Source organism: Quercus lobata, chromosome 3 (assembly GCF_001633185.2).
Source record: "Quercus lobata isolate SW786 chromosome 3, ValleyOak3.0 Primary Assembly, whole genome shotgun sequence".
NCBI classification, from domain to species: Eukaryota; Viridiplantae; Streptophyta; class Magnoliopsida; order Fagales; family Fagaceae; genus Quercus; species Quercus lobata.
The window spans coordinates 48,446,228-48,463,968 of NC_044906.1; the positions used below are offsets into that span (position 1 = coordinate 48,446,228).

Sequence of the window (17,741 nt, forward strand, 5' to 3'; positions counted from 1 at the left end):
CCGGGTAACAGAGATTCCTCTGGACGAGCGGAGGTGTCGGGATCTCATAACACTCGACACTTTGCACGCTTACTGTGGGGGTCCGAAACCGACGGAGGAAGCTCGCAGATTAGACAGTCTTTCTTGTCACCGTAAGTAATCTTTTTATTTTCCTCGTCAGTTCATTCTTTCTGTCTAATCCGCTAATCATACATCAATTTTGTAGAAATGAAGGCTACTAGGCAAAGGGTGAAAGCTGCTATTACCCATTAAAAAAAAAAGAAATAGAAGGCAGCCAAGGGAAAGGACGGGACTTCCTCGTCAACCCCCAAAACCGTCGCCAAAGGTTTAGCAAAAAGAAAGAGTGACGGGAAGGATGAGCGTTCCCCAAAAAAGGCAGCCATCGCTACCGGGGATGCACACCCCAAGAAGAAGTCACCCTTCAAGCCAGTTCGTGGCGTGCGGAAGGGGATGATGACTTCCTCTGGTCCCGTCACTGAAGGACCCCATTGCTTGCTCACCCACAAGGATTACACCGTCGAGGAAATAGAGTCCCTTATAAAGCCAATGGATATAGATCCCTGTGCCCAGCTAGGTATAGAGGAATTAGGGGCATCAGCTCTTTTTGACTTAACCTGAGTAAGCATACTTCCTTGGTAGTCCTTACCTTGTCTATTCCTCGTTTATTGGCTGACGATCGTATCCTTTATAGGCCTTGGTACGTGTTAAGGCACTTCAAGACCGATGTGTTGCCCAGGAGGACATCGTCACCCGGGTTAGGAAGCATAATACCAATTTGATGGATCAGCAGGGTTAGTACAAGGAGGCCCTCCGTTTACTGCACATTGAGTTGAAGGAGATGAAGGAGAAGTTAGAGGCGGCAGACCATCAGAAGGAAACGTTGCAGGAAGAGCCGATCGCCTCGCGTGAGCGAGTGGAGAAAGCTGGGGCCGATGCCGTTTAAGAGTTCAAAGCGTCGCAGTCCTTTATTGATTCCTGTGCTAATTACTACGGCACTGGATTTGATGACTACCTCAAACAAGTGGAATTCGCTTTCCCAGACTTGGACCTATCAGGGATTACTATGGATGCTGCAATGCCGACGACCCCTGCTGGTGATCCCGTCACAGGTGATGGTGATGACTCCACTATGTCAGACCTCCCATCTAAAGATGACGGCGTCGTCTTAGCTCAACCTGCTGCCAATCCTCCCGTCTCCACTTCCAACCCGTCTGTTGAAGTCTTGGTCTTGGAAAATCCTTCTGCTAAGGATAAAGGTGACAGGACCTCTAAAGATGCTCCTACTGCTTAGTCTCGTCCCTATTTTTGTAATTAGCATAATTTTCCTAATGGTCAGAAAATGTTTAAATGCCCCTTTGTTTTTGGGCTTTTGCTTGTAAACATTTACCTCTTGTTTATAATGTTTTAGCATCTGACGTTTTCAACGTCGTCTAAGTTTTGTGTTTTTATCTCTCCATGCTTGTTGTAAAGATTTATTTGTTCCTGATGAATTTGGATGATCTCATCATCCTATTTACCTTTTCAAGGCACCTTTATGACCTCAACTCGTGTATGGTCATTTATTTCGAATTCGTCTACTTAGTAAATGGTAGTCTTATGGAGTTTATTTTAACACCGTCGTCTTTGTGGTCTCCATACCTTTGGCCAGTTTGGAGTCGATAATTTTTTCTTTTCCTTGAGATAAGGTCGTCTATTTTGGACAAAACCGTCCACCCATGTCGTCTACTTTATGGATTTAATAAACTCGTCCACTTTCTGGGCAATAAGCTCGTCTATTTTATGAACTTTGAGTAAACTCGTCCACTTTGTGGATTAATGATGGACTTATCCTTTTTTAAGGATATGATGAGCCCGTCAACTTATAGGCTCGTCCATCTTATAGGCAATCAATTCATCCACTTTATGGATTAATGGTGGACTTATCCTTTTTTAAGGATATGATGAGCTCGTTAACTTATAGGCTCGTCAATCTTAGGATTTGACAAACTCGTCGTTTTTATAATCTCGTTCGTATGAAGAGACCGTCAGCTTTATAGCCTCGTCCATTTTATGGACTTTATTTTTCATCCCTTTGGGACAAGTTTATGTCATGTGGATAATGAAGTCGTCCACTTTATGGATTTGTCCATATTTGGACTTGGTTCTCGCTCATACGAAGGATTTTGGCAATGCTTCATCCTCTTCGGGTGAATCCGTTCACCTTATGGACTTAGAGTCATCCACTTTTTGTGGACTTAAGGTCGTCAGCTTTAAGGACTTAGGGACTTGTCCTTTTCATGGACTTCATGAATTTTTTATTCTTATTAGATGAAGCCGTCTACTTTGTGGACTAAAAGTCGTCTACTTTTTATGTGCTAAAAACTTGTAGATAGAAAACTCTAGCCATTTTTGAATAAACTCCTCTTATTGCCATGCATTTGTGGAGAAAATAGTTCTTAAAAAGAAAGAATCCTGCCCTTTGGGCTTAAAAATTGTATTGTAGCAAAAATTAAAGTAAATGATAAAACTGAGGAGTATAATTAAAATAAACTACGGTGAACTGTAAATAAAAAGGGGGGGGGGTTGTTCTTCATGTCGTCATCTCTACTGGTAGTACTTCTGTCAATGCTCGGTGTTCCATGGATGCGGCAGCTTCCGTCTGTCTAACGTATCCAGGTGGTAAGTGCCTTTCCTCTACTATGACGTGATTCAGTAAGGTCCTTCCCAATTGGGGCCGAGCTTCCCTTGGGTAGGGTCTCTAGCAGCGCTCATGGCTTTCCTTAGAACGAGATCTCTAACTCGGAAGTCTCTGTGTCAGACCCGGGAGTTGTAATGCTTAGCCATACGGTCCTAGTACCGTGCGAGCCTTTGTTCTGCCGTCGTCCTGATTTCGTCTACTAGATCAAGCTATAGTCGTATGGCCTCATCGTTTTCACTCTCATCATGGTTGTGCACCCTGTAGTTTGTGAGTCCGACTTCGACCTGTATGACTGCTTTGCTCCCGTATGTTAGCCAGAATGGTGTCTCTCTTGTGGGCGTTCTCGCCGTTGTCCTATATGCCCATAGTACGCTTGGCAACTCTTCAGGCCATATACCCTTTACCCCCTCGAGTCGAGTCTTGATAATCTTGATCAAGGATCAGTTCGTGACTTCTACCTGTCCGTTAGCTTGAGGGTGGGCGGGGGAGGAGTAGTGGTTTCTTATCCCTAATTGCAAGTAAAAGTCCCGGAAGAAGTCGTTGTCGAATTGTTTCCCATTATCTGAGATTAAGACTCTAAGGATCCCAAACCTGCATATGATGCATCTCCAAACGAAATTTCGTATGTTCTTCTCTGTAATGTTGGCCAAGGCTTCAGCTTCCACCCACTTTGTAAAGTTGTCAATGCCCACTACCAGGAACTTTAGCTGTCGAACTGTTGTAGGGAATGGTCCCATGATATCTAGATCCCACTGAGCAAACGGCCATGGGGCCGTTATTGGGGTCAACTCTTCGGTTGGTTGTCTAATGATGTTGTTGAACCTTTGGCACTTGTCGTAGGTCCTAACATAAGCCTCAGTGTCCTTCTGCATGGTGGGCCAATAGTACCCTACTCACACTAGCTTGTGCACTAATGATCTTGACCCCGAGTGGTTTCCGTAAACTCCCTCGTGTACCTCTCTCATGACATAGTCCGCCTCTTCAGCACCCAAGCACCTCAGATATGGAGGGGAGAAGCCTCTTTTGTACAAGACATCTTTTATCAAGATGAATCGTGCTACCTAGATCTTCAGCTTTCTCACGGCCTCTCTCCTATCTGGCAAGACGCCATTCTTCAAATATGAAGCTATTGGTGTAGTCCAGTTACTTTTCGTACCTATCTCCTTCACGTCGTTAGAATCTATTAATAGGGAAAGCTGAACAAGAGTACATTATTGAGGGTGATCATATTTTCTGCTAAAGCGGCTTTGGCAAGGCGGTCTGCTTGCTCATTCTTTCCTTTGGGGATTTGGATGATTTTGGCCTTCAAGTCATCTACTCTTTTTCTTACTTGATCCAGATACCTTTTCATCCTTTCGCCCTTGCACTCATAGTCCCCATTCACTTGATTAGTAACGACCTGAGAGTCGCAATAAATGACTACACTCGTGACTCCTACTACTTTGGCAAGATCGAGTCTTGCTACTAGTGCTTCGTATTCCACTTCATTGTTGGTGGTAGGGAAGTCAAGACGGACCATACATTCAACCATGTCCCCTTCAGGTGATAGTAGTACGACACCAACCCCCCCGGCGTGTCTATTGGATGATCTGTTCGTATGTATGCTCCACAAAGGAGACTCTTCTACCCCCTTATCCTCGTCGCTGGTAAATTCTGCTATGAAGTCCGCGACGATCTGTCCTTTGACAGCGGTTCGTGGGCAATACTGGATGTCAAACTCGCTCAACTCTATGGTTCATAACACCAACCAACCAGTAGCTTCAGGGTTGCTTATCGCCCACCTCAAGGGCTTGTCGGTCAGGACAATCACCGTGTGGGCTTGAAAGTACAGTTTGAGCTTGCAGGTTGCCGTAACCAATACGAAGGCTAGTTTCTCCATGGGTGGGTATCTTTCTTCGGAACCTTGAAGCACTCGACTGGCGTAATACACGGGCTTTTGCACTCTTTCCTCTTCTTTGATCAAGGTTGCGCTGACGACGGCAGGGGAGACGGCCAGGTAAAGGAAAAGCTCTTCTCCTAGCTGTGAGGGACTTAGCAACGACGGGGAAGATAGATAAGCTTTTAATTCCTCGAATGCTCGCTAACACTCGGCAGTCCACTCGAAAGATTTCTTCAGTGTGCGAAAGAAGGGTAAACACTTGTCCGTTGCCCTCGACATGAATCTATTCAGCGCTGCTATTTTGCCATTGAGACTTTGCACTTCCTTCACATTTCTTGGGGGCCCCATCTCCATTATGGCCCGGATCTTGTCCGAGTTGGCCTCGATGCCCCTTTGGGACACCATGAATCCTAGGAATTTTCTTGCCGTCACTCCGAAGACGCACTTTCCTGGATTAAGCTTCATGTTGTAAGAGCGAAGGGTATTGAATGTTTCCCTGAGGTCTTCCTCCCTTCGGCTTTTTACTAGTATGTCGTCAACATAGACTTGGACATTTCTCTCGATTTGCTACATGAACATCTTGTTCATCAGCCTTTGATATGTCATGCCTACGTTTTTTAGGCCGAATGGCATCACTTTATAACAGAAGAGGCCCTGGCTAGTGACGAACGAAGTTTTCTCCTGATCATCTTTGTGCATTCGAATTTGGTTATAGCCCGAGAAAGCGTCCATAAAGCTTAATAGTTGATGCTGAGCCGTAGAGTTTACTAGAGCATTGACCCACGGGAGAGGATAGTTGTCTTTGGGGCATGCTTTGTTTAGGTCGGTGAAGTCCACACACATCCTCCACTTTCCTCTAGCTTTCTTAACCATCACTACGTTTGCTAGCCAGTCAGGGTAATAAACCTTCCTAATGAAGCTCGCCTCCTGTAGTTTGCAGACCTCTTCCGCTATGGCCTAATCTCGCTCTGGGGCGAACACCTGCTTCTTCTGTCGGATGGGTGGAAAGGAAGGCGATACATTCAGTCTATGTACCATGACTAAAGGGTCTATCCCTAGCATGTCTTCGTGGCTCCAGGCGAATACGTCCTGATTATTTCTAAGAAAAGTTGTGAGTGCTTGGCAAACTGCGGATTTAGCAAGGGTTCCAATTTTGGTCGTTCGGTCAAGATTGGAGTCGTCAATGAGTATCTCTTCAAGCTTCTCTACGGGCTCCGTCGCCATCCGGTGTTCTTCTATGTTCATGGCTTGGAAGTGGTCATCCATTTCCATCATGGCCACTTAGCATTCACGTGTAGCCACCTGATTTCAGCGTAGCTCTCCCACTCCATATTCGGTAGGGAACTTAATCATTAGATGGTAAGTTGAGGTTACATCCTTCCATGCATTAAGGGTGGGTCGTCTGAGGATAGCATTGTAGACGGACGAGTAGTCGACCACTAGGAATGTTACGTCCTTGGTGATCTGCTGAGGGTAGTTGCCTACCATTATAGATAATGTGACCGCACCCAAGGGGAACACCCTTGTTCCTCTAAAACCAACAAGCGGGGCGTTCGTTGGAATCAATTATTCCTTATCAATCCTCATCTGCTGGAGCGTCGGGTAGTATAGGATATTTGCCAAGCTGCCATTGTCGACCAACACCCGATGCATGTTGTAATCTCCTACTCGTATGTTGACAACAAGCGCATCATCATGCGGGTGGTGAAGACGTCGAGTATCTTTTTCCAAGAACCCAATAATGGGGCCTTCTCCCCGTGCTATCTTTGGTACGGCTCCTGTCAACTGAACATTCTGGACCATCCTAAGGTAAGTTTTGCGGGCCTTTTTGGACAACCTAGTAGTCGCTGTTCCCCCTACGATCATCCTTATATCTCCTATGGGGGGTCTAGGTCGTTCATTATCCAGTTAAGGGTGCTGCTTTTGAAGGGGTGGATCTACTCTCTCCTTGCTGACGAACTTCTGCAATTTCCCTTGTCTGATAAGGACCTCAATCTGCTGGTTTAAGTCGTAGCAATCGGCTGTGTCATGACCGTGGTCATGGTGGAAGCGGCAATATTTTTCTCTAGATCGTTTGTTGAGGTCTCCCTTCAACTTTCCAGGGAATGTCAGAGCTCCCTCATCCTTGATTTGCATTAGGACTTGATCTATCGGGGCGGTCAATGGAGTGAACCTTCCTCCTAGGGGCTTAAAGCACCTTTCATTCCTTTGGTCTCCTGTCCTTGCCTTCTTCCGCCCTTGGTCCTGCCATGTGTCTTCCTGTCTCTCCCTCTTCTTGGGCTTTTCCTCCCGAGCCAATAGCGCGTCTTCAGCATTCATGTACTTGGTGGCCCTGTAGAGTACTTCCGACATGGTCTTTGGGTCATTCTTGTACAAGGAGAATAAAAACTTACCCTTTCGTAATCCATTCATGAAGGCTGCTACAAGTATTTTGTCGTCGGCTTCATCAATTGAGAGTGCTTCCTTATTGAAACGAGTTATGTAAGATCTCAATGTCTTGTCCTCTCGCTGCTTGATGCTCATCAAGCACGCCGTGGACTTCTTATACCTATGTCCCCCGATGAAGTGCGCAATAAACTGAGCGCTTAGCTCCTTGAAAGTGCTGATGAAGTTGGGCGTCAGTCGGTTAAACCACACCCTTACTGGGCCCTTCAATGTTGTAGGGAAGGGCCCTACACATGATTTCATCTGCTACACCTTAAAGGTGCATCAAGGTCTTGAAGGTCTCTAGGTGATCCAGAGGATCCTTGACTCCGTTGTAACTGTCTATCTGCGGCATGCAAAACTTATGCGGTAGGGGGAAGGAATTGACGGAGGCGGTGAACGGTGAGTCAGTTCGGTTAATGAGATCGTCAAGATTGCTGGACACTCGTCCCTTGTGGGTGTTCATCATAACCTTCATTTGTTCTTTTATTGCTTGCATCTCCGCGACAATATGTGGTGGAGCCGTATCCGTGAGGGATGGGAGGCTCATATTTTGTCGCTCCGGTTTGCTTGGGGCGTTGCTACCTTTCGGCCTCTCTCGGTCTCGTCGCTCGGCGCTGGTACCTTCTTGGTCTTCTTCTTGGGTGCCATGTTCCGCATTCCTTTGGCATAACTTTTCTTCAAGATCATGATTCTGCTTGGTGAGACGTTCCACTACTGCCATAAGGGTTTAGACTTGCCTCTCCAGGGCAGTGGGTTGCGGCTCGTCTCCTTGAACGTTGTTGGTAGTTGCCATCGAGCGAGTAAGTACCATGCAACGCTTTGTCCGGGAAGTGATAGGCTAAAGTGTGCTAAACGATTTCCCACAGATGATGCCAACTGATGATGTCAAAAAATCAACAGTGAGCTACACGGCCCTCACATGCTCGAAACAACGCCTACACAACACAAAAAGAGAAGACCTCGTAGAGAGCACCGGTGTGGTGCCGACCAAATACCCTCCAAAGGTCAAGTTAGAACTTCTCACAACTCTAAAGTGCTAAAGCGGGTAAATTATGCGTACCTTGGCCAGTGAGGATATTGGGGCTTTTATAGTAGTAGAGGGTTGATCTCTTTTCCTTGCTGTAGAAGTCTTTTCCTTATAGGAGTTTTCATGAGCGTATTTTGTGGAATCCTTTTCTTGTAGGAGTCTAACACTGAGCGTGATGCGCAAGATATTTCCTTATATACCCATGCGTGGAAGCCAAGTCAAGGTTATGTCGGAACCGTCAGCTTTGTGCATCCCCTTTAGCCTTGAGGTGTTAGCTTTCCAACGTCAACGAGTTGACCCCGTCACCCTAAAGTTGTACATTCCCTACTGTCACTTGCCAATGGACAAAAGTGATGCTGACAGGTCTGATTGGAACGTCACTTCACGCCCTTCCGTCAGTGAGTATTGGAATTTTATCCTTATCACTATTTATATATTAGAAGCTAAGAGAGAGAAACTAACACATAAAACCGCCTAAATAAACTGACTAAGTGTATTCAAGAGTTAGGTCTTTTTGGATATACATCATTGTTAGTTTCTTTAAAATTTTCTCCCATCTCCCTTTGTATGTGTGTTAAAATACTTATTATTCTGATAAAAAATAAATAAATAAAAAAAATAAAAAAACTAACTTTTAACATAGCACGTGCTATTCACATGGCTACTAAACTTTACGAAACAAAGAAGCAATGCTACAGGTGGTTTTAGCACAGTAACAAATAACAAAATGTGGTTTAGTTCATTCTTTCTATTTACAACTTGTTTTCTTCTTAGACTTCTCAATCTTCTCTTCTTCGATCAAGCACCTTTCCTTTTGTTTATCATGCTGATAAGATATCACATGGTCTCTCCTTTTCATTTCTCTATCTCACCTTTTTTCTATATAATTTTTACTTTAATTCTATTAAAAAAATAATAAACCCAAGTTGATTTTAAAAATTAGACAAAAAATCAACTTTGCAAGTTTTCCATGTTAAACCACCCTACTTCTCGATTGAATAGCTTTCTAATTAGACCGCAACAACAAATTGTATAAAGTTGGTACCTTAAAATGTGATGGAATGCCAATTGCCTAAGAGTGATACACATGCTTAAGAAGTTGGTTCTGTTTTATATTTGAACTTCTTCTAAAGGTCTCATTATTGCAAATGTGAGTGCGGCAGTTTTTTTTTTTTTGGCAAAACGTATTTGTTTGATTTTAAATAGATTCTAAACTTCTTCTTTTTTTGAGAAACAAACACATACTAGAAAGAGGAAAAGAGATTCTAATATAAAGACACACCAAAACTCTACTTAAAAAATTATAGTAACTTTTAAATAGATTCTAAACTATTTTAATCTCTCTATTTTACTGTAATTTTTTTAATGTTGTGAATATACGTTGGCATATTAGTGAACCACAAAAATTCTTATCTATATCTATATATATCTAAAAGTTGAAGCGTAACATTTATTATTATTACCCTCCTATTGAGCCACATCAGTAGTCATATCATTTACTTATTTCTTACATTTTCTCTCTTCTTTTTAATTATTTTTCTTCTTATTAATTTATCATCTATATTATTTAAAATCTGAAGCGTAGCATTTATCATTACTACACTTCTGTTAAGCCCTTGTGTGCCAAAGTGGTAAGCGGTTGTTGTGTCCCCATCAGGTGCCCAGGTTTAACACCCCATGCCCGTGCTGTGTGGGTTACACAATTTTAATGTGTGGATTAAAAACCAATTGGGCTTGTGTGGGGTCAGGGTCTCTGAGCTCCACTTTCGGGCTGGTGGTATCTTTGGGCTTACACAACTGTACCTTGGGACGTGGGATAATGATTGCACATGTAAGTCCCCTTTTTTTTTCAAAAAAAAAAAAAAAAAAAAAAAAAAAAAAAAAAATCCTATTGAGCCACATCAACGGCCACATCATCTACTTCATATTCCTTTTATTTTGACTCTTCTTCTCCCAATTTTTTTTACTATAAATATTTGTTTTTCTCTATTCCATTCTATCTATATTTTGCCCACACAAATAGATGAATACTCTCTCTCTCTCTCTCTCTCTCTCTCTGTGAATTTTTAATTCTTTGTTGCACATCTAAATTAGGTTGATGAATTTTTTTTTTGTTGAATGCTATTCTCTCTCTCTCTCTCAATTTTTAATTCTTTGTTGCACATCTAATTTAGGTTGATGAATTTTTTTTGTTGAACTGTACTTTGGGTTGATGCATTTGGTTATATTTTAATTTGTTATCTTTTTTATTATATTTTGTTTGATTGTTAAATGCTATCCAATGGTTTAATATAATGACATAATATTATTCTATTATGCATCATAGCTTTGATAATTTTTTATTTACAATTATACATTTTTGTTTGAATATTCTTCTACTCACCTAATTTTATATAATTTTGCTATTTCTCTCTCTCTTTCTCTCCTAGAATATGTGATTAATCTCTCTCTCTCTCTCTCTCTCTCTCTCTCTCTCTCTCTCTCTCTCTCTCTCTCTCTCTCTATATATATATATATATATATATTCTTTCTTGCAACCCTACTTTAGGTCGATGAATTTTGGTGGTATGTTTTGTGAGTTTCTCATCATATATACTCTCTCTCCTTCTTATATTTTTGGTTTGAGTTAATTCTAAGATATTTTGGAAGTGAGAATTTAACAAATTTTTTTACTTGAATTTAAGAAAAATATTATATGTTAAATCTTTAAAAATAAAAAGGAGAGAAAAGATAAATAATTTAATGATATGGAGGATGTGGTTGAATTTAAATGATGAATAAAATAGGATGAGAAGAAGAAAATATAAAAATAAAGATATAATAATAAATATCAAATTATCCAAATCATGTTATGTGATAGAATAATATTATATTCTTATATACCATTTTTAATTCTTTATAATAGAATAGGATAACATTTTATTAACAATCAAAGAGAACAAAAGAATTTATTATACACTATTTTTAATTCTTTATATTGCAATAGGATAATATTTAACAATCAAAGAGAACAGTTGTAATATTTGAATGTGCCTATAATTTATTTGAGTAATATCAATTGTAAATTTGTGATGAGATTTGATTAAAATGACAATCTCCTTAAGAGAATGAGAAAATTAAATAATTAATTTGAAACTAAAAAGAAAAGAATAATATCAAGTAAACACACCCAATTTTTTCCCCAAAGAAAAAAACTCAAAATAATAGAATGATATATTTATAGAGACAGGGAAATGGAAAATACTTTTAGAAATTATTCAATTTTTAAGGAAAACAAATTATTTTCAATAAATTTTAGAGAATTAATTTATTATTTGCCTGCGTGCTTGTTAATTTATTTTACCTATATTATTAGTCTAAATTCTTCTGGTGTTAATTTATTGTCTTTATTGCTTGGTTTGAATTGTACTGATGCGATTGCACAACAAAATTTGAGTCCCATAAACATTCTCCATTATAACTTGAGAAATCAAACTAGATATTTTACATATTTTCATATTGAGAAGCAAACTATCATGTTTCCATCTTAAACGAGATTCAAGCCAAACTGTCTATGCACAACATATTTATTTGATATTACAAAGATTCACAAACTCATATATCATATGTCATTCCAACCCTGACAAGCCTACCATGTGGAATCTCCAGTACTTTCTCCCCTTGCCTAAAATTTTTCCTCAAGAAATTATAGGCATAGTTAACTACTATCTTCTTCAACAAGGAGGATTCATGTTCTGCTACCACGTCTACTTCTCCAAGAAGATAAACCACACCATTCTCCATCGCTTTCTGTACAAACACAATCTCTTCTTCAACTCCCTGGATGGGAACAGAGATAATTCGATTAGAAGAATTTGTCGAGTTAACAGCGTTGATTGATTGAATGGAGTTAGAACTTGATGAAATACGAGATGGATTAGGCTGTTGCAGTGCTTCCTCAATGTGAATAGTTGATCCTTTTGTTTGTCCATCTTTCTCCAATAGAGAGGAATGCTGGAGGTTCACCGGCTCAGCCATTTGTTCAGTGGTCACTCCTTGAAGCTTGAAGTGCTCAAGTTGGATGAATTCTTTCAACTGTTCCACTAATTGTCGCTCAAATTCCTTGGCTTCTTCAATCACATCATTATAGCCATACCTCACAACACAGCGGAACATTCGATAGTCTCTTGGTTCAACATGTCGAAATAGAAACCTCTCTTCCATTGCAACTTTGCTAATTGGAATGGACTTTATTGAGACAAACACTAAAACAGAATGGATGGAGGGTATATTAGAGACAAAATGAGGAAATATTGGAGGTATGCCCTGTACAAGCTCAGAGTAAAGGAATGCTATTCCTGGTACCCGGTTAATATTTGGTTTGGTAGCCAATTCTCTTATGAAATCATTAGAAACCTTATTCTTGAGCTCGAACATGTATCTTTGTTTGTGTACATAATGCCAAATCCCCATAATTGTCATTAGGACAAAGGCAAAGACTAGCGGAAGGAAGCCACCTTGTATGAACTTGTATAGGACAGATGATAGATATATTCCCTCTATTGAACCGAACACTACAAGGAAAAGAGCAATCCACCATATGCTTGTCTTCCAAACAACTAGCATTATTGTTGTAAGCAAACCTGTTGTAATTAACATTACAGTCACCACAGCAATTCCTGCAATAAAGATGGAAAATAGCTTATAATCATTATTGTTGATGCTGTAAACTTGTAATTATTTTTACTTGTGCTATTATGCAATAAAATTGCTCCTTTGACTGCTCCAATAGTACATGGAACATTTATATCCTCAATTGCCTAATACATGGTCAAATTGAAGTTTTTCAAGCTTACCGTATGCATTGCCGATCTTATCAGTAGTCTTGAAGGCCAGTGTGACTACAACACAGGCAATCATGAGAGCGTAGTTGGCCTCAGGGATGTAAACTTGACCCCCATACTTTGAAGAGGTATGAACGACCTTAACCCTAGGAAAGCAACCTAAACTTTGCGATTGGGAGAGAATTGCAAATGTCCCAGATATCATAGCTTGACTGGCAATAATGGCAGCAGCTACAGCCACAACGAATGTTGGCCAATATATTGGTCCTGCATAAAAGTTAATTTAGCAGTTACTTGCTCAAGCAAAACAGATGTAGTTACATCAAGAACCTTTCTAAGAGTGGAGTCACCTCCTCCTTGTCAACAAAACTAACCTGGTATGGAGTCGTAGAACGTATTAGACACATTCTCTGGGAATTTCCTGAGGTACGCTGCTTGTCCACAATATTGAGCTATTACTGCAGGTAACGTAATGCAAGAGAAACTGATCTACAATACAAGGTGAAAGATTAATAATCCTGCTGATCATAATTAGCTTATTCAGTAAAATGGTTCTTGAGAGAGAGAGAGAGAGAGAGAGAGAGAGAGAGAGGGACTCCAATCCAAAAATATAGCCCAACCAAAATGGAAAAAAAGACAAATAGGTATGACAAGTGGAATCTAAAAACAAACAAATAGGACTCTCATAACATGAAATTAAAGCATTTAACCTAAAAGCTTAAGATATAGATGTAATGAATGTGGATTTTCTGCTGTTGAAATAAATCAATTTTACCTTTCGAATTAAATGTTACAAATCTGAAAATATATCAAGTGATATGCCATTTATAATATGAGTAGTGCTAGGACTACTATAAGTCTATAAGTTTCACTACATTAAGACAATTCAAATATTCATTTATGAGATAGTTGAAGATCATTCACATCAATTGTTACATTAATTTGTAAACTTTATTTAGTAAAACTTTTATAATACCTTTAGCATTTTCCTTATAATATTAAATGGCATGACATTTTTTACGTTTTATTTTGCAATGAATTTTATAGAAAGACCTAACTTAAACAAAAACCCATATAAAATCCCAAACCCAATCAATTATGAATTCTCTAACGGGGTTTCATACTCCACTGGGTTCTTTCCGTATGTCTCAAAAATTATTTTTAGCTTTCAAAATATATTTTTAAATAAAATAAACCATAGGATCAAGGTGAATTCCAAAAGAAAAAAATTGAATTATAAATTATACTCTCGAAGTTTAGGATCATTTTAATTTACCAATCAAGTTTAAAATGATGGATTTTGAACCCAAACGTTATATAGTATTTTTTATTAGAGTCTTCCTGTCTATGTCCCCTTAATGATTTGATCATTATGACAATTTGCAATTATAATATGCCAATTTATTCAAAAAATACATATATAAGCAAAGTGATATAAGCCAACACTAGAAATACACATCAACTTGTGTGTCTAGCTACACATCAGCTACACATTAATTTGTAATTGTACTCTAATAATGTAATGTATTATAAACCCGGTTTAAAACACTAATATTATTATTTTCGTGTGTATTCTAATAAGTATTACTGTTTATTAAAAAATAAAATAGGGATATTTATTTCACATTGGTTGTGTGTATCTAGTGTCTGCTATGCTCTAGTTATGTAATGTCTTATAAACTTGGTTTAAAACATTAATATTGTTATTTTTGTGTGTGTTCTAATAAGTATTACTGTTTATTTAAAAAAAAAAAAAAAACTTGTCTAACTTTAGTTGGTATTTAATAGCCAGCTCATTAATTAATGGGTATGGGCCGAAGAACTTTGTTCAAAACATTGTTTACCGCTCTCTTTAAAAAAATTATTTAGTGTTAGGGTCAAAAATTAAAATTAAATTAGGAGTCAAAATCAAAATCACCATAAATTTGAAAGTGCAATTCACAATTTAATAGAAAGAGAAATGGAAAGATTATTGTATAGCTTACTTGGACTGCTCGAACGTTGAAGTGACCCAAATCAGCAAACATGGCCTCGGTCCCTGGTTTTGTCCCCAGTCAAAATAGAAAAGCAAAGGTAAAACAATCCAAAAAAAATAAAAAATAAAAAGAAAGTAGAAATATAAAGAACACTAAAGATTATTTAGGGTAATTATAGATTCAAATTGTAATAGCAAATGTGTACAACGTATCTAGGTAAAAAATGGTACACTTTTTGTAAATGCGTACAATATTGTACCCATTTTTTTAATTTATAGTGTAAATTTTATTTTAGTAGCACAATATAAACTAATAATTTCCTTTAGTTTATAGGGTCTAATTAATGTATGCCTTATCACATTAATCATCCATTTTAGAAAATATTTTATGAAAAATAGAAAAAGTTGTAAAAAAAGTTTATTATTTTTTTATTTTTTTATAATAATTTTTTTTTCTAAAATGAGTTACTCAGGACAAACATTAGTAAGACACTACTTTATATCTCTCACCTGTTACGCATAGAAGAACCCCACCAAGGGAAATCCATCCTCGTTTACCATTTCTTTTGAAGTACTTTACGATATATGCTGGATTGAAAGCACGTAATACCCCAAGGTCATATTTGAATAAGTTGTAGAGACCAATGCCACTGATGAACAAAAACCACACAAAGATGATAGGAGCAAACGAAAAGCCCACTTTATCAGTGCCAAATCGTTGAACAGAAAAGAGTAGGATCAAGATTGCTACTGAAACCCCCACAACAGCACCTGGATGAATATTTAACACATCAGAGGTATTCCTAGTTATGGTGGCAAAATGATTGACTGCCTATATTTGAAGCATTATCTACTTTCTATTTTATTGGGTTCTCTTAGAATCAAGTACACTAAAATCTAGTGCAAACATAATACCTGTGCCTAGAGAGTGTATCCCACTCACCGCAGAAAGAACTGCAGCAAAGACCAATCATTGTGAAATGTTAACAGATAAGCCTGTACTGTTTCACTATGTCAAAAAATTTGTGACAAAGCAGAAACTGACCTGAAATGCATGGAGTAAGAATCCCATCTCCAATTACCATGGAAGTTCCCATGATGGTAACAAGGAAAAGTACAGTTTGTGCACTTTTGCTTTTCTCAAGCATCTCCCTGATCTTATGAGCTCGTCTCGACTGGTTGGATGGCAATTCAAGTCTATAGTGAGATAGCTCCCTGTCCTCTGGCTCTTGATTTGGTATTAAACTCACCCTTGCATAACGGCGTATCAAAGAATAGAGTGCAAATGTTCCACCTACAAATTACATTAGATTTTCAGGGCACTGAACAAAATAGAACAATGGAAGGTTATCACTACATCAGTTATGCATGGAATGTGCGCTACTTAGCACCTAGAGAATTGAAAGTACTTTGTCAGGCTTATGTAATTACCATAAATATTACCTTATGTTATAATGCATTCATAGACGACAAAAATACCTTAAAAGGTTTTTGCTAGGTAAATAGGGGAGGGGACTGGTGGAATTTGAATCTCAGTACCCAAGCACAATAAGAGGTGCTAGAATCATCTAGGGAAGTACTTTGTCAGGCTTTTGTAATTACCTTAAATATTACCTTAAGTTATAATGCATTCATAGACTACAAAAATGCCTCACAAGTTTTTTGCTAGGTAAATAGGGGACGGGACTGGTGGAATTTGAATCTCAATACCCAAGCACAATAAGAGGTGTTAGAATCATCGAATTTGTAGGTAAATAGAGAGCGAAAAAACTTACATACTCTCGGAACTATGCTTTGGATACTCACAAAGAGAGTGGGACCCACCTTGGGACTCATCTTGTTGTGAAAACCCAAAGCACTATTTTGGGAGTGGGTAAAAATTACCCCAATAGAGAGAGGGGAATGGTGGAATTTGAACCCTAATGTCCAAGCACCACAAGAGGTGTTGGAATCATTGGGCTATCCATCGAAACACAAAAATATCTTATGTGTTAATAAGACAGAGAATCCAAATTAAGGAAACATAATCCATTTCTTACCATCACCATTGTCATTGGCCCACAATACAATAAAGACATACTTTATCATGGGTATGAGCGCAATGGTGTAGATGATGAGAGACAACACCCCAATAACGTCTTCTTGATCATTAATACTATTGGGGAAAGTGCTTGAGTATACATAAAGCGGTGAAGTCCCTATGTCCCCATATATCACCCCTATGCTCTGAAATGCTAAACTTAATGTACTCTGCCAATTCACCTGCTCCACACCCAAAAAATACGAGAAATTATATAGTTCTCTGGTGGACCACGTCACTTGTCTACTATTCCATTAAAAGGCTTCTACTTGTTTAAAATTACTGAATCAGTAATCAATTTCTGTTTTTTTTTTTAAAAAAAAAAATCTAACTCAGCAATTTTAAACAAGTGAAAGTCTTTTAATGGAATAATAGACCACGTCACCTGTCCACCATGTGAACCTTATAATTTCTCCAAAATACGAGTCAGTCACAACTTATTAGTTAAGTATACCATAAATCAAAACAATCAAAGTAGTGCCATCAGTGAGAAACCTTGGAGGCATGGTTTTGAAAGGATGAAACTCTTCCAGCCTCTATATTCAAAGAGTCTACCCGGCGCAGCTTTGCCCATGATAGCTTTCGCTCTTTCATGTTCTTTTCCTCAACTGTTATTTCTGTTCCTTCGTTCATCTCAGTTTCTCTAGTCTCCACCACTTTCTCTGCCATCATTTGCCACTGTTTTTGTTTCTCCAGTGATGGCTTTCTTTGTTACCTATGCCTTGCTACCGGATTTATAAGCACAAAAGTCATACATGCAAGGGCGATATTTATTTGTTTTGACTTTTTTTATTTTTTATTTTTTTTTTATAGTAGTATTTAAATTTTTTAATGCATTTTGTTAAAGTTATAA

General features: G+C 38.8%; 1 protein-coding gene across 1 annotated transcript; it reads right to left on the bottom strand.

Moving 5' to 3' along the window:
• Positions 1–11,604: 11,604 nt before the first annotated feature.
• LOC115979159 (potassium transporter 5) lies at positions 11,605–17,482 on the bottom strand. Its single transcript, XM_031101127.1, has 10 exons — positions 17,384–17,482; positions 16,848–17,073; positions 15,854–16,102; positions 15,724–15,762; positions 15,319–15,579; positions 14,819–14,871; positions 13,208–13,322; positions 12,846–13,100; positions 12,016–12,668; positions 11,605–11,931 (listed from the first exon to the last, which is right to left on the bottom strand). The coding sequence occupies exons 1-10, from the start codon at positions 17,480–17,482 to the stop codon at positions 11,605–11,607; spliced, it is 2,277 nt and encodes a 758-aa protein (XP_030956987.1).
• Between the last annotated feature and the right edge of the window lie 259 nt (positions 17,483–17,741).